This window comes from Mustela putorius, unplaced genomic scaffold (assembly GCF_011764305.1).
Source record: "Mustela putorius furo isolate JIRA1106 unplaced genomic scaffold, ASM1176430v1.1 tig00537350_pilon_pilon_pilon, whole genome shotgun sequence".
Classification (NCBI taxonomy): Eukaryota; Metazoa; Chordata; class Mammalia; order Carnivora; family Mustelidae; genus Mustela; species Mustela putorius.
The window spans coordinates 2,162,161-2,188,015 of NW_025422471.1; the positions used below are offsets into that span (position 1 = coordinate 2,162,161).

Consider the following 25,855-nt stretch of genomic DNA (forward strand, 5'->3'; position numbering starts at 1 on the left):
TAAAAATAAAGAAAAAGATGATTTCTTAAAAACAAAAAAACAAACAAACTACAGTGAGATACTACCTCACACCAGTCAGAATGGTTAAAATTAACCAGTCAGGCAACTATGGGTGTTAGCAAGGATACACAGAAAGAGGAACCCTCCTACACTGTTGGTGGGAATGCAAGCTGGTGCAGCCACTCTGGAAAACAATATGGAGGTTCCTCCAAAAGGTGAAAACAGAGGTACCCTATGACCCAGCAATCACACTACTGGGTATTTACCCTAAAGTTTCAAATGTAGTGGGGCACCTGGGTGGCTCAGTGGGTTAAGCATCTGCCTTCAGCTTGGGTCGTGGTCTCAGGGTCCTGGGATCGAGCCCCGTGGTGGGCTCTCAGAGAGCTTGCTTCCTTCTCTCTTTGCCTACCTCTCTGCCTACTTGTGATCTTTCTGTCAAATAAATAAATAAAATCTTAAAAAAAAAAAATTCAAATGTAGTGATCCGAAGGGGCACGTGCAACCCAATGTTTATAACAGCAATGTCTACAATAGCCAAACTATGGGAAGAGCCTAGATGTCCATCAATAGATGAAGGATAAAGAAGATGTTTTATATATATATATATATATATATATATATATATATATATATATTACAGACATAATAAAACGAAATCTTGCCATTTGCAATGACATGGATGGAACTAGGGGGTATTATGCTAAGTGTAATAAGTCAATCAGAGAAAGACAATTATCATAAGATCTCTCTGATATAAGGAATTTGAAAGGCAGGGCGGGGGATCGTGGGGAGGAGGGAGGGAAAAACGAAACAAGATGGGACCAGGGAGGGAGACTGTAAGAGACTCTCAATCTCAAGGAACAAACTGATGGCTGCTGGAGGGGAGGAAGGTGGGAGGGATGGGGTGGCTGGGTGAGGGACACTGGGGAGGGTGTGTGCTATGGTGAGTGCTATGTATTGTGTTACATGGATGATTCACAGACCTGTACCTCTGAAGCAAATAATACATTATATGTCAATAAAAAATAACAAAAACTAATTGGTAGTCACTGTAAGATGAGTATTCCCATGAACACCTGAGAATCTGATGAAATTATTCTTTAAAAAGTAAACCAGTAGTGGTAACCTACCCTGATGGACTCATTTGCTTATGTAATTTGAGACACAGCCTTCCTCTTAGCTAGATCACCTTTTATTAAATAATTTACCTCCTGATTGATATACAGGCAAAACCCCTCTTTGAATTTGAAAAGAGAACCTTGCTTTACACATGTATGTAAAGTCTGATTGCTGGCTTTTTAATTTATATCAGCCATATAACAAAATATCAGCTTCATTTTAATACAATACAACACATTTCTTTCTGTTGAAGACATGGAGTAGTTTTCACTGTATCTGTGGTTTGTGTAATTATTACAAAAGTTGTATACAAAACCCTCCAATATGCAAAAATTCCAAAATACACTCTGACAGCTAATGCTCTGAAAACACTTTATTACACAAATTACATTCAGATTCTGAAAATAGTGTTCTAACAGTGTAACCATCTAAAAATAAGACATCCCAAAAACACACCAACTGAAGAAGAAAATTAAAAAATGAATTTAAATAGAGACTTTTTTCTTTCCCTCATTGCAATATAATGTTAGTGATTTTAAAAAAATAGAAGGAGATTTAGCAGCTTTGTCCTCATGTAGCACAAAGTTTCTCTTTACTGCCACAGGCTGAGAATGCTGAACAGGAAAGGCACCAAAGACAGACATCGGCAATGGAAGTGCTATTGGGAAAATACTGTGTTCAAGCAGAGAAAGGGGTTATTTACATCTACAGAAGAGTCTCGAAAATGTAAATGAGCAAACCTTCCATCATTAAATTAGTAGTGTGATGGAAGAAGAGGACCGTTTCTCTAGTCTATGTTCAGAGAAGGACAATGGCACTGTTAATGAACTTTTAGGAAACTCCTCAACTAGAAACAGAAGCCAACTCAATCAAAACAAAGGAAATAAAATGTGTCCAGTCCCACACAGACTAGTACAGTTTACAGTTAAATACGCAAAACCCTAAACGTGCTAAAGGGAAAGGAATCTGGGGTTCTTAGAAAATCTCGTGACCCTAAATCAAAGGCGGGTTTTCAGGAGGAAGACAGCGAGGGTGCAGGCAGAGGTGCGGAGTACTCCTCTTCGGACTCACTTCCATCATCCTCGTCTTTCTCTTGGTCGCTTCCCTCGGTGCTAAGGCGGTCAAACCCTTTCCGGCTGTAGCCCTTCCGGCTTGCGAAGAAATTTCCAAGGTTTAAGCCTCCACCGCTCTTTCCTGAAGAAAGCACACAACGACATGGAACTGAGGTCAGGTTTGCACAAATGATTCTCCGTCTTCTTGTGGATTCATTTTTTTTAAAAACATTTTTTTTTTAAAGATTTTATTTATTTGACACAGAGAGAGAGAGAGAGAGGGATCACAAGTTAGGCAGAGAGGCAGGCAGAGGGAGAGGGGGAAGCAGGCTCCCTGCTGAGCAGAGAGCCCGACGCCGGGGCTCGATCCAGGGACCCTGAGACCATGACCTGAGCGGAAGGCAGAGGCTTTAACCCACTGAGCCACCCAGGCACCCTTTCTTATAGATTCTTAAACGATAAATTAGAAGTTATAATTCCAAAGGGTAGATATTAGTAAAAAACAAAACAAAACAAAAATGTGACAGAGAGATACTTATCCTATAGGGTCAGGAAGATATTACTCCACGCATTTATTAAAATAAATAAGAAAGGGGCGCCTGGGTGGCTTACTCAGTTGGTTAAGCGTCTGCCTTCAGCTCAGGTCATGATCCCAGGGTTCTGGGATCGAGCCCTGTGTCAGCCCTCTGGTCAACAGGGAGTCTGCTTTTTCCTCTTTCTCTCTCTCTCAAATAAATAAATAAAGCCTTTAAAAAATAAAATAAAATAAATAAAAAAGCTCCCCAGGATTATATATGTGTTTGTGTAGGACCACTTCAGATTCATTTTTCAGGATCTCTGGAACTGGCATCCCTCAAGGAGCTCTTCATTTCAATGACTATATGAAAAGGTCATCTTCACTATGACAAGCACTGACAGGCCGACAGGAGTGACAGAAAATTTACTCAAGACAAATGAAGCCAGATAAAAGACAGGCGAAGAAAATTAGATGATACAGAAAGGCATAGCAGAAAAAACCCGAAACCGGGAAATCTGCTGCCAGAGCCACACACTTTGGTTTTAGTTGCTGGTTTGCATTCTGCACTTAACATTGCTGTGCTGCACACGAGGAGTTTAATTTTCCGAGAGAAAATAAGAAATGTCTCCTTGCTCTATAAAGGACATGAGCTTGTTGACTTTGAGCCAAATGTGAAGGATTCCAAAAGGTCACAGGCATACCTCTAAGTCTTCCGAGTACTCTTCCTGAACTTGCCTCAAGTTTGTGTTCAGAATCTGCTAGAAAGAGATGGCACATTTCAAAATGAATCCCAATCGCCCTCCTCAGCCACGGGTTCAACTTTCAAAACAAAATCAGGAATTCATACACAATTAAAAACAGGGCCTGGCTCTTGTCTGTATGCAATTTTAAGGGGGGGAAGAAAGGCAACATATTCTTGTGATAGTGTCTAAGGGCCAGAGCTGGGTTTGACGCCTGCCTGTGTCCTCACAGCCTGTGCAGTCTCAGTAAGTTGCTTCTCTGAGTCTCGGTTTTCTCCTCAGAGAAAACAGGGATTAATGATGATCCCTACCTATCTGCCAGGTTTAGACGGGATTCTCCATGTGAAGTGCTTAGAACCGTGCCTGGTACACATACAGGACATGCTCAATAAATACTAGTCACTTTTTCTTAGGACAAGATTAAATTACCAAGAATTTATAATAATTTGGAAGCTCTGATTATTATAACTTAGGAGTGTTTGTCTTTGGCTTTAGTCTTTCCATTAAGAACACAACATGTCCTGCTTGAGAAAGCTTTGGATCCATGTAGATCGTTTCTCTTTTTTATAAAAGACTTAACTGAAGGCAAGGACCTGAACATTTTCAACCAAAAAGTTGAAATGGCACTGCCCGTCTCCATGAAGGATGGACCTTCCTTCTTTATTGGGAGGGTTGGGGTGGACCAGGACTCCCAGCCGTCTTTATTTTCATTCTCTATCTCTGCACTTTCCATCCTGGCTTTCCTGAAGGGCTGCCCCCTTCAGGGTTGTGGTCATGGAAGTGAGGCTCGGGGTTCTCCTGTGAAGTCCCGAGCCAGGAGTAGAGGCAGCATCGTGAAAAAAGCTAGCAAGCAGATGACCGTGGAAACGTCATGAAGAGTGAGTGTGGAGAGAAACAGGTAAGAAGGGAAGAGTCTTGCTAAGACTGTTAGGAAGCCAAAAAAATAAGACTGTAAGTTCGATGAGGAGGCAGGGCAGTCCTTAGCTGGCTTTGTATCCCCTGTGCCTAGTACGGTGTCTGTTGTGGAGCTGACACGCAAAGTACGGGCTGAATAAATATGGAAGGTCTTTGAGGAGGGCTCCTAAAAATTCTCACGGGTTGGACAAGCTCTCTCGGGAACAAATGCTGCAAGAGGGTGAGAGGCTGACCTACTTATAGAATTACACGTATTAGATGGAACCATATAAAACTGCAATTTTTCTAATAAAACATGATTGAGGAATGGTAATTTCCTACGGTGTGACTTGGGTCTCTGCCTTCCCAACACCCTCCTGCAAACTCAGTGTTCTGTAGGAGTGCCACGTCCTGTGTGCTTAACAGCAAACAGGAGAGGCCAAGCCTTCCCGACTCCCTAGTTACTCCTTCTAGGGTGGGTGGATGGCCAACATTCCTGCTACTTGCCCCTGGGCCCTGTGTGTTCCTGATCCTCTGTGTACTTATCACTGCACTTACCACCGTCTATTGTTACCTTGCTACGTCACCTCGTTTATTATGTGTCATCTCTTCTGGGAGCTCCACTTATGGATTCAGTCATTTTTCCAATGACTATTTATCAAAGCCCGAGAGCCAGGAACTGTTACTTGTGCTGAGGATACATGGGTACACAAGCAAACATGGGAGACTCTTGCTTTCAGAAGCTTCCATCTAACTCCGTGAAGACAATGGCTGTGTTTGTCTTTGCCCCCTGCTCACCGCAGTACCATACCCATAACAGGGGCTCAAAAGTTCTTTTTTGAAGAGTTAACTGTATTTTTTTTTCTAGAGCTTTATGGATCGCAGATGAAAAGCAAACCAGTCCTAGAAAAATTTGCTTTCACCACTTATTAAATAGATTCCTCTGTTGTTTTGTTTCTGTGTCCTTTTCTGTGTCAGGGCTTTGCCATGGGCACTGAATCCCTGTCACGGTCGCCTTGGCCTGAAATAGAATCAGATGCTCTTTCTTGATCAAATGCTGCCTCCCACCCTGGCCCATGGATTCCTTCCTAGACGCAGCTGTAGACTCTTGCCTTAGGACCTGAGGATCCAGCCAAGAGACGGCTCCTGAGAGGTGAGAATCTTGGGTTGGATTATTTCTTTGTTTATCTGAATGTCTCGAAAGGAATTCAGCTCCTAGGTCCTATACAATGATGATGATTTCATAAAATACTGTCTCTAGTACTGGACCCTGCCTTGTTTGGTAAAGGAAGGCTGATGGCCTGATTTGTGCCTATTTAAAAACTACCAAATGGTGTATTATAGAAATAGCTGGTTTCTGGAGAAAGTTGAGGTTCAAGACAGGTATCCTCCATGACTTCTTAGGACTTTTGTCCTTTATTATCAATGACTGTTCCTCGTAGTCATTGGTGGTATTAACTGAGCACTTACAATGGGACAGAGACTGTGATAAATGCTTTCTGTTTATCATTTCATTTAATCCTCACACAATCTCATTGAGTTTTTTTATTCCCACTTTGTAGGTGAGGAAACTATGGCTTGGGAAGATTAAGTAACTTGCCCAAGGTCATGCAGCTAGGAGCTAAAGCCAGGGCTAGGAGGGGAAAAGACAACTCCCAAATGCCTGACCCAGGTATTTTGAGAAGTGGGCCTGTTTCTAACACCAAGGATCTCCTCCTTCCTGACCCTAATTTATACTGACTACTTATCTGCACAGTTTTGTATGGAGACATTAACTGGGCTTACGCCAATTGTTAAAAGGCAGTATTAAAGGTTACATTTTAATCTAACTATCCAAATTTCTGAGGCTTCAGATACCTTCCTACAATGATACTAACTGCAGACAATATATGGAACATACATAGTAACACCAAAAAAGGCAGAGAGCACTTAAAAAAAAAAAAAAAAAAAAAACACTGAAAAAAATCAAGACAAGACTTTGAGGATAATTAGGCCAAACACTCTTTTCAAAGGTAGGTTCTAAGTTCAAGGGGCTCATTTTACTTGCCTCCAAAGGCCTTTGATTTTTTCCACCGAATATATAAGGCAATGGCCAGCAGGACAACCACCGGAATAACCAGAAGGGTTGTAATGAGAACAATGGGCACTCCCAAGCCCGGCTCTTTGGTCAGTTTCTGTTTCTCTTGCATCTTCTGCAACTCTGTGGAGGCGGGTTTGTTCTCCATTTTGGTTTCAACAACTGCCTCGGATTCTTCGGGGAAAGAAGAGTTCACAATATTCAACTGACTCAAAGACTCCAAAACCCTCGCGCCCACCCCTACCCAGGCAAATCAACAACTGCTCATAAAGAACTTGTTGAGGTCAATGCATGTAGGGGTTCACATTTCAGTATCTGAATCTACCAAGCTACCAGGCCACAATTAGCTGTTGTGATTAGTACTTTCCACTCAGTGGTTTTGTACCTCTAAATTGGTTTTCTTTGAGTCGGCCCTTTGTTTCCTCTTGAGCGAGAATTCCATGAAAGAGGTATCTTCCTTTTGCATTTTTTTTCAAGGTTGAAATTAACAGGCAGCAATGACGCAGGGCAAAGACCTGGTGTGCGTACTGGAGTTACATAAATCTGAACTGAAATCCCAGTTCGCCTACAGAACTAGCTGTGTAACTTTGGGCAAGTTACTTAAATGGTCTGGGCCTTCTCAACCTCATCTGTAGAACTGTGACGATACAAAAACACCTCCTTCGTAAAACTGTTGAGTGTCAATGCTTATCTTAGAAAAGGTGCTTAAGAAATCTCTTTCCTTGACTCTTAAGTTTTTGAATCTTGTTAATGTTCAATGAATTACTGATATATCACATGCATAGTTGCACACATTAACTCTAGGATTACAAACTGGAAAAATAACCTTTTCAGTTTCTTTTATACAGTTTCCAGCAAGTCATGAGGGCACACAGATGTATGGTACATCCTATTGCTATTGATGAAAATAGTTTATAGAACAATTCTCTGATATTGATCAGCATTGGGCAGATATTGGGCCTAAAGTGCTTTTTGGGAACTGATACAATGACCATATAAGCTGCTTCAGGGATTTTAATAACTACTGACTTGAAAATGAGGTTGAGCCTTGCGATGTTCTTGCCCTCCCAAAGCACATACGTGTACTTGTACAAAAACCATAGTGTGCAAGGCCAACAGTTACAACCACATGTTTGCCCAAAGGCTCACAAGATTTCTGGAAGTTCAGTTTTTCGGTGTGCCCTTCTGCCCTACGATACAGAGTGTATCACATGGCCTCAGGGAACTTCTGACCAAGTGGCAGGAATAGGTGGTTTAACACTCTCAGAGCATCTTGGGTTAATGTTTATCATTAGAAATGTCCACTTCCTGGACATTTCTCCAAGGAAGCATTTCTCAAACTACTCAAGACACTATAAACACAATTTGTGACGCACACATACGGTAGATCTCCGTTTTTACTTCCATGTTGTTCCGTCATGGTCTCAATGATATCTCCTGAGCACTTGCACGGTTTCAGGCAATATTCTCATTTAATCATTACACCAAGCCTATAAGTAGGCACTGTTAGTATCACCATTTTACAGTGGCTTCATAGCTCTCACTTCCTTCCCCACCCTATGGTGAAGGGCAAACCATTATTTCTCTTCTGTGTCCACTGGCGTGGCTCTTGAAACTTCAGCAGGAAAGAAGGAAAGGGATTGGTTTATAGGTTTAGATGGCTTACATTTAACCTGTCTAGGGCTGTTTTCAAGAGGAATGTTAAGTTTGATTCTCACTCTCCCTGCCCACGAACTGTTGTGTCTTTTTCTTCATTACTGTGGAAGAGACATACAAATTGTTCTGTTTTATTTAAGCTCCTTCTATACTTCTGTAGGAAAGTAACAATAAATAGAGGATAGGATTAAAAAATAGAGCAAAGGTGTAGCATGGTAGTTAAAAACTCATTGTCTTGAAAGGATTTGTTTCTACAGGAAGGTGACTATCACCAGAGGAATTACAGCATTTTTGTCATTCATGGTTTACCTACACCAAAGACAATGGCTGTACCAGAGGATATCTAGTTTCCTTTAGGAGGCAGAGCTAGGACTGGGCTCCAGTAAAAGGAAACAAGAACTAGGAAGCAGGTGGCAGACTAACTAACGGAATTGGTTTAGCATTCACAGAGAGCGTACTGAGAAGGCGGTAAGCGGTAATGAACTTGCTAAGGTACACACTCTGCACTTTAGAAATTCTCGATTCCGACACTCCTGGTTCTCTGAGTGTCATCTAATAAAAATGCTTGAACATTCTCACTTTTGAAACCCACCGAAGTACACTTAGATTTTTCAAAGATACTCTACATTTTAAAGAAAGAGGGTAAAACGTTTAAATTTCCCAGTCTTAAAAAACAACAAAAAAGCAATATTGTTGTTCTTTCTCAGGAACCTTTATAAGTGGAGTAAAAAGTCTGACAAATAGTTATGATTTACGATTCTAGGAATTTCACTCAAAGCATTAATAATTCAAAATTCTTCCACTTTTTCTCTTATCTGAAATTCTTTAAAAATTCTTTAATTAGGGGCGCCTGGGTGGCTCAGTGGGTTAAAGCCTCTGCCTTCGGCTCGGGTCCTGATCCCAGGGTCCTGGGATCAAGCCCTGCATCGGGCTCTCTGCTCAGTGGGGAGCCTGCTTCCTCCTCTTTCTCTGCCTGCCTCTCTGCCTCCTTATGATTTCTGTATGTCAAATAAATAAATAAATCTTTTAAAAAAATTCTTTAATTAAAAATTAAATTCTTTAATTTGGAGCATCCCTGATGAAGGAACAGTGAAGAAGCTCTAACATTGGCTAGAACCTGGGGCTTCTGGAAGTTAGAGAGTTCCTTATATGACGTTTTCTATCATCTAAGATGCCAGCCGTATTCCACTGAAAACAATGTCTTCAAACAAGCTCTTCTGGTATCCTTATAGATACTTGGAAATAAATATAATTTTGAAAAGCGGATGTATAGGAAGTTGGTTGTTGTTTTTTTTTTTTTCCTTCTCTAAGCACTGAATTTAGACAGGGAAGCTAGGTGTATTCTTGTGTGAGCTCACACATAGAGGCATGGGCCTATTTCTTTCCCCTGGAGAGAGGGGGAGAAGTCCAGAGACCAGTGGGAATTCGAATAACTCAGACAGTAAAGGAGAGACATTCTTAATACATGAACCCGGCAATTACTACCCAGTTCATTACAGACAGAGCTGAAGGCTGAAGATCTTAGATGGCCTACTAGCAAGTAACAGGGAAAGTGCATATGGCACCAATGAGATTACTTTCTCCTTCATTCCTTCTTCTCTTCCCTTCCTCCTTCCCCCTTTTTTTTTTTCCCTTTAATGCCATGTGCTTCCCCTATAATGTGTTGTTCTCTAAGGCCTAAGATACTAACTGCACTAGGGAGTTTCTTTTTGTTTTATTGAGACTGATTCACCATCATCATCTTTTATTTTGGGGAGGGAGGAGGGAAGGCTATGATTTTGGTGGGACATTGGCATAGCGGTTGGTCCCTAGCAACTTCATTTGAAAATCCTTTTCCTAAGTTTTCCTAAGTTCTCTTATCCCTGCACCTCCTTGTGAACACAACACTGGTTCCAAAACACTGTTATGATTCATCAGTTCTGTGACCATTCACAGTGGAGGCAAGTGTCATGAGAGGTTGCTCAAAGTTGGAAATTTATAAGGCTGTTCAATCTGGGATGTTTGTCCCTCTCTTTTGTAAGAAGTGGTTTAAGTTAAGCTTCCATATTTTGATAAAAGACAAACTTTTGGGGATTTAGCAAGATTTTTATTCCTTTCTGTAACAAGAAAATCATCTTAAAAAAAGAAAGACTTAATGAGAGTCATATGGGTTCAAAGAGGACTGGAACAAACCATTTGCATCTGGATATTCCTAGTTATTAAAATGGGACTGTCATAACAAGATACTTCAAGAACATTTACTATTTGAACTCCTGTGTTCTTCCACAAGGCTGGGAGGTTTTCTGACCAAACGCAGTCACTGATGTGCAATGAGTGAGGATAGAGGAAATGGCCTGGGGAGAACCCTGTTCATCCTTCATTATTGGCCAGGCAAAAAGAGGTCAATGTGGTTGAGCTGTTCTCAACAAGTCATGCATTATAATCTAAGATTCTTTTTTGTTAGTGGGATTTGTTTAAACAGAAATGGTTTGAGGCCACTCTGAAATCCCAGAGATCTCAGAATAAACTTCAACCATCCCCAATCTGTAGCTCTGGGAAGAACTTATGGTAAATGAATTGGTGGTATTCATCTCTCCTGAGTAGCATAAGAACAGTGGTTAAGAGCACAGGCTTCGGTGCCAAACAAACTGTGATTTAAAGTCTGGCTTTGCCACTTACTATCTCAATAGTAATTCTGATCTTCAATTTCCTTATACATAAAATGGGGATAATAGCAATTATCATACGGTTGGTGTAAGGAGTTAATTTAGTAATTCTTGTATAGCTCATTTTTTGTGCTCCATAAGTGATAGCGCTTACTAATAATAATATCCTGATTTGAGAACAAACAACTCACCAATAATTCTATATGTAACGATTATAGAAAAATAGAGGATTGGGTACTCTTTGCTATGGGTGTGGTATGAATGTCACTTAATAGAGTTACCTGGGAATCTCTGCAAGTGCCAAACAATACTATTGTTTGTATTATCTTACCCCTCTCAACCTTAAGCAGGCTATATTCTCTTATCTGTCTACATAAAATCCCTAAACTCCCTCTTGGTTCTTGCCTCTCTGCATCTCTTTCCACCTGCTTTCACGAGAAAGGAAAACAAGTAAGCCTAGGGTTAGGTCTGAATATGTAGGTGGATCATTTGTAAAGCAACTAATAATGGAATCACTTTGCTACTTAAACATTAGGAGCGCTTTTAGTGAGTTCTTAATTTCACATGACCAGGTCAAAACCCTGCAGATAGGAGAACATGTACAAATATAAACTGATCCTTGGAAAGGGAGAAAACAGTTCTACTGGGAAGCCAGCGATTGCTTACCAGTGGCTAAATTCCATTTCCTGTTCCTGACAGTATATACTAAAGTTATACTTATTTGTATATATCCACAGGTATGTACACACACACACACTCCTTATAGGTTATAAGTCTCTTGAAGTCAGGCCCAGCTTCATTTCCCTCAAGCCCATTATCGTGCCCTGTACTTAGATGGCCCTCAGTAAATGTTGGGGGAAAGTGGTACTTAGATTGGAGCTTAGGGAGCAGCTCATCTTTTCAGGCCCCAGCTCAGTAACTCACTCATTTAGACTAGAGCCCATTAGGGAAGGCCTTTTCCAGTATACTGGGTGGTATTTTTCCGCTTGCCTGAGGTTAACGTACTTCTTAAAGTGACTGACTTCCTTTTTTTCTCCCTGAATGTCTCTGGCCCACTTGTTACAGAATCACTTTCTATCATCTGAAATCAGTGAATCTGAGCTCATTATCAATACTCCATTTATCAGAGGAAACAGTGGCAACATGCAGGTTTAAAGGCTCAGTACACAGTAGAAGTTATGGAAGATTTACCAGATTATATTATATTTTTAGTCTGGTCATTTTTTAAGTGCAGTGAGAGTCATAGAAGAATTCAGCACAAATAGCTTGGGTTTCAGAGTCATAACAGACCAACCTTTGGTTTCCTGGACCTCAATGCCAGCCTTTTTAACTGATCGATGTTCCATTTCTGTAACAGCACAGCAGAGGAAAAAGAAAATCAGAATGTCCAAAAAAAAAAAAAACCCCTAGAAAACTTATTTCTGACATTAATTTTGCTCAGTGGAAAATATTTCCTTAATTCATCAAAGCCATTATCATATTACAAAAGAGTTTAAGACAAACCACTGATTAAGTGCCAGGTCCATGAATCCTGGATAAAATCTCCTAGCGAAAACTGAACTATTTCTAAACTCTTCATATTTAAAGTGAGGTTGTCCTTGTGGACTTCATGATAATGTATTATTTCTGAAATATCAAGTGGTTCTGTTTTCATGTGGACATCTAGGCTGCTTACTAATTCTGCCATGTTTGATCACCAGTCTTCTAGCTCCCATAAATAGACTTGACTAGTTAAATACCAGAATGCAAATACAGGAGACATTCGTGTAGCCTCTGATGGCAGTCTTACTGTTCTAGAAGTACTATTTCTCAGATTTATTATTCAGGTGCATTTTGGATTACACAGAGGGTTCTTCTCTTTCAAAGCTGAATGCTATACTGCAGCACTTCTCAGCGTGGGAAGTCTTTCCAAAATATACACTTTTTATCCCTCCTCTTCTTTCTATAGATCTTGTGTAGGGTCTGGCCATGTGTGTTATGAAAGTCCTCCCCATTGGACTTGGATATGCATCTCTGTTGAGTACAGAGCACGAGGGTGGTCTCAAGAGCCTTAGATCAGAATCTTAGTGAGTTTAAGTATCACCTTGCTTCCTGTGAAATGAAGGTGCGGGATAGATTTCTGAGGTCTTTTCTAGCTTGAAAGTTAGTCATTTTTTTAATTCTTAAAAACCTGGGCTCAGTCTTGGAATTGGGAATTGTCCATCCCTCTCTTTGCTTTCCTGTCTGCCTATACCCTCTGGTTCCTCTTTGAGGAGGTAGTTGGGGGAAGGCTGCACTTGCATGGGGAACGGGAAGCTATTGCTGGAGTGGAATAGGCCACGCATACTTCTGTGCACTTGACCTTACCCGGGTCCTTATTACATAATGGCAAAAGCCACTCAAAGGACAATTGTGAAGATCGCAGTTACCAAATTTACTTGGACTCGAAGATCTGTGTGATATCTGATTAAAGTTTTTTGGGCTCCTGATTTTACTTTTCTTTGTTAAAACTTACATTTTTTTCTTTGCTGTAACTTTTACTTTCCCTTTTTATAATTAGTATTTATTGTCATCAATTCCAAATGTCCTTATTATTTCTCTATCTAAAATTGCCTGCTGCTGCTCCTGACACCTCAGATTTACCATTCCTTTCCTTAACTCCATCTTCTCCTATGGTTTGACTCTGCCATATTTTAAAAGCATCTCTGGACTTTGGGTTTTGTGGCCCATTAAGCATTTATTATGGTTGAATCTAGAAAGCGTATTTTTTTTAGTACAGTATCAGAGGGTAGGTTAGAATACTTTTGCAAGAATTAAAAATAATGTCCAAATTGCAATTAGAAAATCCCCAAACTAGCTGGCTTGGTCCCAAGAGAGACGCTCTTCTGTCCCCAGACATACTTCTGAGTTACATGAAATAAGTTTGGTATTTTGAACAAGCTGCAGTCTAAAGGGAAAACACAGAGTGCTTCCTGCTTGGGGTAATCTGTGTCTGACACCGAGGTTGGCCCTCCTCGATGCTCAGCAGCTACTCAGAGCTGAAGAGCCACATGGGAAGTGATACCAGCATGGAAGCCAATCAGCCCTTCTGCTTTGCCAAAGCCATCATTTCCCTCTGGAACAAAGTTGGAATTAACGCTGGCTTTCAACATAACAGACATTACTCCAGGCATCAAGAATTTCCTGTGGAGTATCTGTGGAAACAAGGGGATAACTGCCAGGTGGGGGCGGGGGGAAGCTGTTTCTCTCTACTTTTTAAAAATTAATTTAATCCCTGAAATGAAACTGAACAGGTCTTTTAACAACTGCCAATTATAGTTTGATTTCCCACTCCTATCAGAAAAAAGAGAAGGAAATGCAAATATTTTTTTCCACATGCTTGGAGGCAATAAAGCTGAGGGAAGCGGTGCCTGGGTGGCTCAGTGGGTTAAGCCTCTGACTTCGGCTCAGGTTATGAGGATCAGGGTCCTGGGATCGAGCCCCACATCTGGCTCTCTGCTCAGCAGGACGCCTGCTTCTCTTCCTCTCTCTCTCTCTGCCTGCCTCTCTGCATACTTGCGATCTGTCTGTCAAATAAATAAAATCGTTGGGAAAAACAAAAAAAAAGCTGAGGGAAGATATGGACAGGAATACTGTCAACACCATACTTTCAGTCAAGGTGAACTTCCAGACGGTGTTGGTGTGAGCGTCTCCAACGTACACGGTCCCGTCTCTGGACGCAGCAATATCGTGAGGCATGTCAAAGTGCTGCCGAGAGAAGAAGCACATACGAGGGGGGTGAGCCTCTCCTTGAATTCTTTGGGAAAAGGTGGGAAAACAAAGCAAAGCACACAATAAAACAATAAGCCTGTTAAACAAATCAAACAAACTATAATTCCATCCAGATCCCTTTAGGCCAGGAAGAGACATTCACTCACTCATTGGGCACCGACTCCATGACGTATAATTCTATCCACTGGAAAATGCGAAGGGACCCTCAGCACTGACTTTCAAGTCTTTTAAAAGTGAACATTTATGAAATTACTGTTTTCCAGTTTTGTTTACTCGGTGTTCCATTAGCTACCTATTTATTTGTACTTTTGCCTTCATGTTTCTTTTTTCTTTTTTCTTTTCTTTTTTTTTGTTAAAGATTTTATTTATTTATTTGACAGAGAGAAATCACAAGTAGATGGAGAGGCAGGCAGAGAGAGAGAGAGAGGGAAGCAGGCTCCCTGCTGAGCAGAGAGCCTGATGCGGGACTCGATCCCAGGACCCTGAGATCATGACCTGAGCCGAAGGCAGTGGCTTAACCCACTGAGCCACCCAGGCGCCCTCTTTTTTCTTTTAATCACTATCACATTTGCCTGTTTTAATCTACACAAGTAAAAAAAAAAATGATGGAGCCTTAATTTTTGTTATTATTCCCATCAAGCTATCATACGCTTCCTGAAAAACTACTTATACATTTCTGATGAGAAGAGTCACTTCAAAGATTCGGGCATTCAGACTACTTCTGAAGTGCATACCAGAGACATGTAGCGGTGTAGGGATTCTTTTCTCTGACACCAGGGCTTGCAGTGTTTTCAGTCAGCAAGAGGAAACAAATTGAGTGTTACCCCCAAGTACATCTTGGGCTTTTTCTTTTCTTTTCTTTTTTTTACCTATTTTAGATATTCAGTGTTTCAATAGGTCTTTCTTCATGACATTCTTCCATTTCAAATCACCACCATCTCAGTCATTAGGACATAAGAGGAGAGAACTTTTTGTGACTTTCAAAAGGCCACCAAAGTAGTTCTTAGAAGAGCAGCCTTAAAATGTTGTGCTGCTGCCATTTCTGTCTGGCACGTGAAGCTTTCAAAGGTGCCAGGTCGCCACCCATTGGCAGGACATGGATGATTTTTTTTCACTGTTGAGGCTCACCGGCCTGTCTGAGTTCTCAAAAATATGACCAGTGTGTATGAACAGGAGGCACATCCAGACTCTAGTCTTGTGAGGTAGCACCTGTCCACTCTGGTGTGCTGACTACAAAGGGCACTCATGAAGCAAACTACTGTTCTTAGCTCCCTTTAGGTGAGGCGGAATACTCACTGTGGAGATACTGTTCTTTGAAAGTCATCAACAGTTTGTCACATTGAAAAGAACAATGAGGGGCATCTGGGTGGCTCAGTGGGTTGGGCCTCTGCCTTCGGATTGGGTCATGATCTCAGGGTCCTAGGATTGAGTCCTGTATCAGGGTCCCTGCTCAACTGGGGTCCTGCTTCCCCCTCTCTCTCTGCCTGCCTCTGCCTACTTGTGATCTCTCTCTCTCTGTGTCAAATAAATAAATAAAATCTAAAAAAAAAAAAAAAAAAGAAAAATGAGACAGCCATGCCAAGGAGGCTCATTCCTTCATACTACCAAATGAGCTGTGACAAATGTGCTTGAGAACAGAAAGCCAGAAAACAAAATGTTGCCTTGTTGATCTCACAAGCCAGTCATTAAATGTTCATCTTCATTTTGGGTTCAGCTAAAAGGTGGCAACAGGCTTGCAAATTACAGGAAGTTCCTCTTCTGTACCAAAATATGTTCTTAGAAACCAATTTGCAAAACATATGCTTGTAAAGTGCTTCATATTTCTTAATAGGAAAAATAATATAATAGAACAAGGTGGGGGAGAAATGTGTGAATTATTCGTTGGCCAAAGATTTTGCTTTAAATAAATCACAATATGTCATCAATGCAAGGCCACAATAACAATAAACCTCTACCTGTGGCTCTCAAACAGATCCAGGGAGCCCAGGTTCTGTTGGAAATATTCTGTGGCCATTAGGGGGCTCAGGAGGAGGATAGTGGAGAGGACTTTGGGACCTCTATTCCTACTGCAGTCAGAAACATTCAACTATAATATTTTTAATGAACTTTTCTACTCCTTTGTGTCATTTGTAAACTCTTCTGAGGTTTCTTTTCTCTTCTGTTTAGGTACCCCTCCCTAACAAAGTCAAACTAATAAAAGAAAGAAGAATGACACCAGAAGCCCTGGGGCATTTGGTGACACAGCCCAGGGCAACTTGCTCTCAAAATCTTATACTTCATCTTAAAAATTCATAGGAGGGGAGGCCTGGGTGCATTAAGCCTCTGCCTTCTGCTGCTCAGGTCATGATCTCAGGGTCCTGGGATCAAGCCCCACATGAGGCTCTCTGCTCAGCGGGGAGCCTGCTTCCCCCTCCCTCTCTGCCTGCTGCTCTGCCTACTTGTGATCTCTCTCTCTCTGTATTCAATAAATAAATAAAACCTTAAAAAAAATTCATAGGGGATTTGTGTTCTCAGTATCATAACTATGTTGTTTTAACACCAAATAATGTTTAAATTTTACATTACGTCACATAGTTCTCTAAGAATTTGCACCAAGTTATGTCGTAGTTTAACGTATCCCTTGGTATACCAATGCGCCCCTCAGGGGATTAAAAGGTTAAACGCATTTTAGGGTCTACAGACCTGTATAAAATCCAGCTGTGCTCTTACTCTTTAGCTTTGGATAAATAATTGTATTTATGTGAAACTTTGAGCTCGAATCCTGTCAAATATTATAAATTTTAATCTCCATTGTTAAGGCTGGAGAGACAACATGAATCTGGGCTTACTGTTTTTTTTTCTTTTCTTTTTGGGATGGAGTGGCAGGGATCATTCCCTTCCCTATGAGCTGCCTTGCAAAAGAAAGAAAGAAGAAAAAAAGCCAGGATACGAAGGATGTGTATGCAAGCAGTTGTTAGGGACTACAGCCTCTCTTGTGATTATGGGGAGAAGAAAGTGGGAGGTAACTATGTATCTTTTGCCCTCATACATTTTGATACCCTCATACATTTTGAATGAGAACCATCCTCTTTATCGTCCTATTGTCTCAGCCTCCCTGCATTGAGATAAAAATGGAGCTCATACGTATAAACTTTTCTGAAGAATGTAATAGAAGAGGGAGAATTAAAGTACCCAGGGAGTAAGTGGTAGACAGGCACACAGAGAGGCGCAGACACATTATGTAAAACTTGACTTTCCATTTGAAGGTAGAAATCTCTTCTTACATAGGAGTCAATATACCATATGATTTCCTTCACCCCAATTTAAGCTTTGTGATGATAATGTAATTAAATGGCAATTCTGAGAGATTCATAGACTGGTTTTCGTTTACTGAGTCAACACAAAACAAATTTCTATATTTTGGTGCACTATCAAGTCTTATGTATTGAAAGGAAAAGCAAATTCACCTTGCAATTAGACTGTCTTTATAAGTGGGCTGTACTGACTTATATATTATGACTTATTCATTGTTGAATGTCTGGTGAATGCTAATGTTTAGGTATAATGCCTTCTGAGGTTTTCATTCATGGCGGTTCATATGAGAATAAGGCTCATTTAGAATTTAGCTGCTTAATAGCACACAGTTTTGCTTTCTTGATGCATATTTGAATTAAAAGTTAATGTCCTGGTTGACACAGTATATTGTCATTAAAAGAAAAGCCAAGGCAAATACTGCACTAATACAAAGTGAAGACATGAAAGTTAAATCTGTCATTGTATCAATAGATACGAGGAAGTTAACCCAAAGAGGCAAAACAATGAAGATCAGATAATCAGTAAAGATCTGAAACACTACTGAAGTAAAATAGATATGATCAATGTAATGAATTTCTTTCCTCACTGCTTTTCAGATGAAATAGAGTGAAAAGTCCTGTTTATTGTGTATGAATAGAAACTTACAAAAAGAGGGGAAGCTGTACTGCAATTTTTGTTCAGATTCAGTTTGGTTCAGTTCAGATCCTGTAACTTTTGCTAAAACTCCGTTTGAGAGATGCTGTGTAGGCTCCGTCCTGTTCTGTTCACCATTATACCCTCAGGATCTAGCATGGTGCCTGACACTGAGTAGATAAATCCCAGCCTACGTGTCAGTATTCGAACGGACAAATTTTCCAGTATTAAGGCATTTTGAAGTTTTTTTTTTAATCTAGCAAACTTAGCATTTTTTTAAAAAAGATTTTATTTATTTATTTGACAGACAGAGACCACAAGTAGGCAGAGAGGCAGAGAGAGAGGGGGAAGCAGGCTCCCTGCTGAGCAGAGAGCCCGATGTGGGGCTCGATCCCAAGACCCTGAGATCATGACCTGAGCCGAAGGCAGAGGTTTAACCCTCTGAGCCACCCAGGCGCCCCCAAACTTGGCATTTTAAAGCCTATTGTCAGAGTTATGAGTATGGAGATAGAGTTTGTCCAGTGTTTAATGACAGTTGCACTTTGATCCAAGGAAAACCCGTATACATCTTGACATTTTTTGAAAAATAACTCTTATTTGCATCATTGCAGCAGGCTGGATTTTCTAAAAATGATCTGCCACAAATGCATGCAGGCAGGAGATGTGAACATTCTGACCATTCTGGCAGCCATATTGCAGAGAAAATACACTAAAGGGACAGAAGGGCGATGGACATAGTGAACCAGAGTGTTTGCAAAAAGCACTATTGGAATAAGCAGCAGTAAAGCATTTGTGAAGTTAAAACTAACTTTTAGTCTCTGTCTAAACTAAGCCTTTAGAATTTAAATATTCAATTCCAGAAACCGCTATTTTCAAGTCTTGTTGTTCAATGTGGTAACAGCATACAAAAGGCAAACAAGATTTCTGTTGGAGCAAAGAGAGCTACAAAAGCACAATTGAACATACTGTGATATCCTCCTTACTTGGATGAAAGCAGAAGACTTTTTTTTAATTTTTTTAAATTTAAACTACAGTGAATTCCAACCTGCTCTGGTGTGTAAAGTCTACTAAGAACCTTAGCAACGCATACAGTGGTACTTCGCATCTGAAGAAACTGACCTAAGAACAGACAAGGATATCTATTCTAAATAAAACATAGTAATAGAAAACTCCTAAAAACATAGCTAAGAAAGTTATCACACCTCCTTAAAGTTTTTAGATATCATTCAAGAACAAATTGAATGCCAAGATTCATATTTTAGTTTATTCTTAGGATAACTGACACCTAGGCAGTGTATGTGAGTACCTTGCGCACTGGCTTGAAGACATCTATGATTTCCCCACTGGAAAAGTTCATCACAAATCCCTGGACAGGTTCTTGGTCTCCAAAGAAAGGCTTCCCATTCACCGCAAAGAGCAAACCTGTGACAGTACATCCAGTTAATCTGGAGGAGGACTGGCTTTCAAGTACATGCATGTACATTACACAAACAGTTAACTTTGTGTGGTCAGCCTAGACCCTATAATTGAAGACGAAAGTAGAAAATAAAACACTAAGCAAATATATCTTGAATAATAAGAACAGGGGCAAACAGGTTAGTTAAGACATAACCTCCTTATAATAGGAAAACCATGAACTGCAAGGCCTTTTCCACTTAGGAAGCCAGTAGAAATCAGGAATACACAGATAGTGATACAGACACAGAGACATACAGATATTACAGACATCCTAGGGATAACCTTTAAGTCAGTCATTGTGGGATATCAGATCTTCCAAAAAATAAGTACAATATGCTATCATTACAAAGAGAATCAGAGAAAAATACACAAAGGCAGCAAGTGAAGTTACCGTAGAAACCAAATAATCTGATTTTGAACAATTGAAATTTGAAAATGTGAGATGCATATTTCAGGTTATCAAAGACCTATTTTTTCCAATTAAAAAATTAGATCGTCTTTTTAATATTAATTCCATGAATACTTTTTGTAGTAAAATTATATTTCCTATTATAGTAGTGTTTATACAAAACAATAGAAACTGTGATGTTTGGGTTAATTAAACACTTCGGATGACTGAATATTGTAAAATATACATCGCACTAAAGTGTTATCAAAGATCTTTTTATCCTTTTTCAAATGATTTTAGGAAAAGGTTCTTTAACATATCATACTAAGAAAAACCCAACACTATCATCATTAATTACTATTATACAATATTGTAGAGGGAATTCTAATTATAATACATGTCTCTGCATAGATTTTGATTTTATTTTTTATTTTTTAAAGATTTTATTTATTTATTTGATAGACAGAGATCACAAGTAGTCAGAGAAGCAGGCAGAGAGAGAGGAGGAAGCAGGCTCCCCGCCAAGCAGAAAGCCCGATGCGGGGCTCGATCCCAGGACTCTGGGATCATGACCCAAGTTGAAGGCAGAGGCTTTAACCCACTGAGCCACCCAGGAGTCCCTAGATTCTGATTTTAACCAGATTCTCTCTCATATTCTCTCTTAATGCTTTTTTCCTCATATTTGATTTATTTTTATTCACTATGAATTTGATCACCCTCCTTATTAAGTGAATGGTCTTGTCAAACTTATTCTTTACATATGAAATAAAAACAAACATGAGAATTTCTTTTTCACTGACATTAATGAGAGTCTTTTATTATTTTATTACTTGTTCCTAGTGGAAGCCAAACTTGCTCTTTATCTGGTCACCTGAGTCTCTTTACTCCATTTCCTAAACATATTGGGAGCTGTTTGGGAAGACAGCAGACTATGCAACTTTAATAATATAAGAAATGTAAATAAAATAGGGAGGACCACCAATAGTCAATGCTACTTTAATAGAGATACACATATACTTATGAAATATATTATAAAAATTATATATATATTTTAGAAATATATTTTTAGTTATTTGATATTCATGATTTAAAGAAATTCTTATGCAAGTTATTTTATAATATGAATCAAATGGAGCTTATTTTATGAATTTATATTATTTTTCTGATTTTCTCCAAATCAAGAAAATCTAGTTTGAAAAGGAGAAAAAAAATTCCAGATTTTATGGGTCATTTCTCTTGGCATTTAAATATAAGCCTCACTTACTTTACATATTTATCTTAAAAAAGGAAAAAAAAAACTTGGCCACTGCTTTTTTAAAAAATGGGAAGCACAAGTATTTTGAATACCGTACTGATTTTTACCATACACCATCTGTTGAGGATGTGTGAAGAAATAATATTAATCATTTAATAACCAGAGCAAATGATCCAAATTAAGGAAAAATGAAAATCAATATTTGGGAACAATTTTTGAATCCATTACAAGTGCTTTCTTATTTTTGTAAAAAGAACAAGGTCACATGAGTTGAAAATGATCTGCAAGGCACTTAGAGTTTTAAAATAGTTTTAAGATCTGATCTTTAAAGCATCTTCTATCCCTTAATAAGAAAAAAAATTCGTAAGAGGAGCACATTATGATACAACAAATAATTTGTAAGGATAGAATACAGCACGGCAAAAAACAAAAAATAAAGATCAAGTACCTGGTATATATGAAATTGCAAATACATTTCTTCCAAATGATGCATGCTTAATCTCTCGCACAAATTCTTTGGTGTCAGTTTTAAAACACTGGATTCGGCCATTTTCCCTGTCCGCCACGCATAACTGGCCCAGATGAGGTATAAGAGCCAAGCTGTGGGGAACGCTGAACTGGCCGGGTTTCGGATTGTTCCTGGAAGACTCTACAGAACAAAGAAAAACCTCAGACACACAATGTGTAACATCACCCAAAGTTTGACTTTAAAGTTTTCTAATTTTCCAAATCTATGGTAGTAAACCGTGAAATATCTGGGACCCGGAGGGAAAATAAGGTAAAGCGGTTTATACATTTATTCTATAACATCTCTTACCCACAAACACGTTAGGGGTTTTCTCCCTATTTGGACAAAGTTTGGGGGTTGCAGCATTCTTTCTTCCTCTCACAAAACTGTGTGTGTGTGTGTGTGTGTATGGATATATATATATATATATAATATATATATATTGTATTGGTATATATGAATATTATTGGTATATATGAAAATTACCAACCAATATATTGGTATATATGAAAATTACCAACCGGATGCATACAGAGGCCCTGCTTTCCCTGCTGCAGGGGCCAATTCCATCCGAAAGAAGGTGAGGGGTGGCCAGTCACTAGTTCCTAGTGTTACTGGCGAATAATAACAATTAGAGAGCAAGACTGAGTACCTTCTCCCCACTGTGTGATGAACTCTCCAGATGGTGAAAACTGCACAATCCGACTGTTGCAGTAACCGTCTGATACATAGATGGTTCCAGTGTCTGGGTCCACAGCCACATCGGTGGGCTGACAAAAGTGATTCTGGTCACTGCCTGGTTGCATGCTCCTCCCCAGGACTAACAGCGGGCTGCCTTCACTATTTGGATCCAGTTTGAACACCTTTTTAAACAAGGAACAAAAGTTTTAACTGTTTTGTATGGTTATTATGGGTACACTCTTGCCTGACTTAGGCCACTTGCACGGGCACTTCGAGTGTAAGCTCCCAGAGATTTACTTATAAGAAGATACTCCGTAGAGCCGGATGGGACTCTAAAAATCATCTGCTCTGATGCCCCCATTCTTTAAGCGAGGCCCTTAGTGATTAAGTGATCTGCTCAAGGTCATCCAGGTAGTTAGTGGTGAATGGATGTTCTGTTCCACCCAGTCACACTTTCTTTTTTCTTTGAAGATTTTATTTATTTATTTGAGAGAGACAGAGAGCATGAGAAGGGGGAGGGTCAGAGGGAGAAGCAGACTGAGCCCGAAGTGGGACTTGATCCCAGGACTCCAGGATCATGAACTGAGCCAAAGGCAGTTGCTTAACCAACTGAGCCTCCCAGGCGCCCCCTAAATCACTTTTTTTTTTTTGGTCTCTCTTTGGCTAATAGTACGATGCTCTTCAATACACAAGCAATAAATGTTTACTGAGATGATATTTGAAGACTCTTATAGTTATGTCTTCTGAGTTCCAGGTTTTTGTTTCCCCTCTAGTATTCATACTTCTTTGCCACCTATTCATAAAATGGATATTAAAGCTCACCTTTTGAGACGAAGACCTTATGGCTGTTCTGTGAAGGACACAGAACTTCTCTTAAAAACAAGAAAAATGTCATGTTTTATATATAAACATGGCTGTACCTAAGATTTTGCCTAGATTTACAGAAGATTAAAGTGGTTTCAGGGAAAACAACAACAACAACATAGTGATAAAAACACAAGTGATCAAACAGAACCAGGACCTGGGAACACAGAAAAGGAAAGAAATGTAGAGAGCCGAGGAGGGTGGGGAAGTCCACACAATTGTTATGGTGAAGCCTTGCATCTGGCTCATAGTTTCCTGCTGGCCCAGCATAGGAGGGTGACCGAATTATTTACATATTAGCTTTTCCTGCGTTCTAAAAGAAAAATTTCAGATGTAGCAGTTCCATGTTCTTGTAACCAACTTACTGGGTAACAGAAAAAGACCCAGACAGCTCTAGAGCCATTCAGAAGCATAACTCCATTAAGTTCTATTTGAATCACTGACAAACGGAAGGTTACCTGATGCAGAGCCACGTCTGTGACCCAGTAATTTCCATCTTTATCTACACTCAAGCCATGGGGCAAATAAAACCTGCAAAATAAAAACAATGGTTTTAATTATATAGTTACTCCCAAAGCATACGTGAGAAGATTTTTTTTTTGCTAATTCATCTGTAAAGATAATATTAATTTATGAATTGATAAATGTGTACCTGTATTACTAAAGCCCAACATAAATTAAATGAAAATACCTGCTGTAATAGAAACCTCCTTTTGATAAATTTTTTATTTTTGATATATTATATTTATATATATATTTGAAAAAATATATATTTTCAAATATATATACATGTATGTATATATACATGTATATATCAAATCATACATCAAATATATATACTTGTATATATATACAAATATATATACTTTTTAAATTTAAATTCAATTAGCCAACATACAGTACATCATTAGTTTCAGATGGAGAGTTCAGAAATTCATCAATTATGTGTAACACCCAAGGCTCATCACATCACGTGTCTTCCTTAATATCCATCACCCATTACCCCTTCCCCTCCACCCCTCCTTTTGACATATCTTAAATGGTATTTATTTAATCTTTGAAAAAGCTATAAATGAAGCCTACAATCAGTGACAAACATTTGTCACAAAATATGGTATATTAAACAACACAAATAACATCAATTTAAGAACAAGTTCAAAGATTATAAATATTAATAATTTAGAAATTGTATAAAGCAAACTGTCTAGAGAAACATACATGGATTTATATAGTTTGAGTTGTTCAAATATACTTCGAGGTAATGTAAGCTGTGTTAATAGAAAATATTAAAAATAGGACTCCAAAGCTTTAAGAGCGCCTCCTCAAGATAGTAAAACCCAAAGGAAACCACTTCCAACAGAAATGTTCATCCAAGCAAAGGGAAGGTGTAAGCTGATATTCAATAGAGAAGTTTACTTTAACAAATCAATTGGGATGATCGGGGTAAGAGAACTAACCGTAAGCTGGTGTAGGCAGAAGCTCACAGGCTTAAGGAACTTAGAATTAACAAACACATGGGCAACATCTTCATGTGGTTGTAGTCAAATGACATCGAACAAACCACAAAAGCTGTTTGTCAGCTTCTAGCCTCAACCATGGTGGGGACACCACAGATTTTTTTTTTTTTTTCATGAGTCAAGAATGTAACACCCTGAGCTTGACTAATGAACTAGATCTGTGTTTTGGTGACTGGATGTAGGGGTTATGATTTGCTTTCAACACAGAACACCCCACTGCTGGCCAGGTTCATCTGGCAGCCCTTGCTCTGTCTTCCTCTGATTCCTTTCTGGAAAGAGAATGCTTCTGATTCATGGGAATAGCACCAAGGAGACAGGCTCAAACCCACTAAGTGGTAGAGCCGCCATGAGGATTTGGCCCCTGACCCGCCATCTTAGAATCCTATAAAAAAAATCTAATTATTCCCATCCTCATAAGCAGCTGCGCTCAGAATGGATGGCTCCCTGGCTTTTCCTGTGCCTAAGCAGATGGAGCAGGGTATCGTTCCAGAAGCTGCCAGGTTAAAATGGTTGAGGACACTCTGTAAGCAGGTGCCCCTTCCCTTCAATGACCGTGAATATCAGCCAATTTTTTTTGGTTGCCAAATGTTATCTAGGAATAAGACCAAATAATAAGTCTTTCAAGGCCAAATTACCTATGCATGCTAAGGAAGCTAAACGATGATATTTGTTTAGTTTTCACTTTGAGATGGGAAGAAAGAAGACTTTTTTTCTTAATGTTGATTTTGGTTATGTGGCTTTTATGGTGAAAAAAATTTTTTTTTAATCTTCAGATCTAAGCTGACCAGGAACTCACTTCATTAGCCA

At 39.4% G+C, this 25,855-nt stretch overlaps 1 protein-coding gene across 20 annotated transcripts in view; it reads right to left on the minus strand.

Moving 5' to 3' along the window:
- Window positions 1–1,474: 1,474 nt before the first annotated feature.
- Window positions 1,475–25,855, minus strand: part of PAM (peptidylglycine alpha-amidating monooxygenase) — a 155,283-nt gene continuing 130,902 nt past the window's right edge. For 4 of the 20 annotated variants that reach the window (XM_004769269.3, XM_004769261.3, XM_004769267.3 and 1 more), the window contains 9 exons: window positions 23,990–24,062; window positions 22,639–22,849; window positions 21,927–22,127; window positions 19,684–19,799; window positions 14,327–14,426; window positions 11,995–12,048; window positions 6,370–6,573; window positions 3,390–3,446; window positions 1,475–2,313 (listed from right to left, as the gene is read on the minus strand). In XM_004769269.3, the coding sequence (XP_004769326.1) occupies window positions 2,132–2,313; window positions 3,390–3,446; window positions 6,370–6,573; window positions 11,995–12,048; window positions 14,327–14,426; window positions 19,684–19,799; window positions 21,927–22,127; window positions 22,639–22,849; window positions 23,990–24,062 (1,198 nt within the window). In that variant the 3' untranslated portion in view covers window positions 1,475–2,131. The remainder of the gene's footprint in view (window positions 2,314–3,389; window positions 3,447–6,369; window positions 6,574–11,994; window positions 12,049–14,326; window positions 14,427–19,683; window positions 19,800–21,926; window positions 22,128–22,638; window positions 22,850–23,989; window positions 24,063–25,855) is intronic. The other 16 variants (XM_004769270.3, XM_004769262.3, XM_004769259.3 and 13 more) reach the window with 6 other exon arrangements.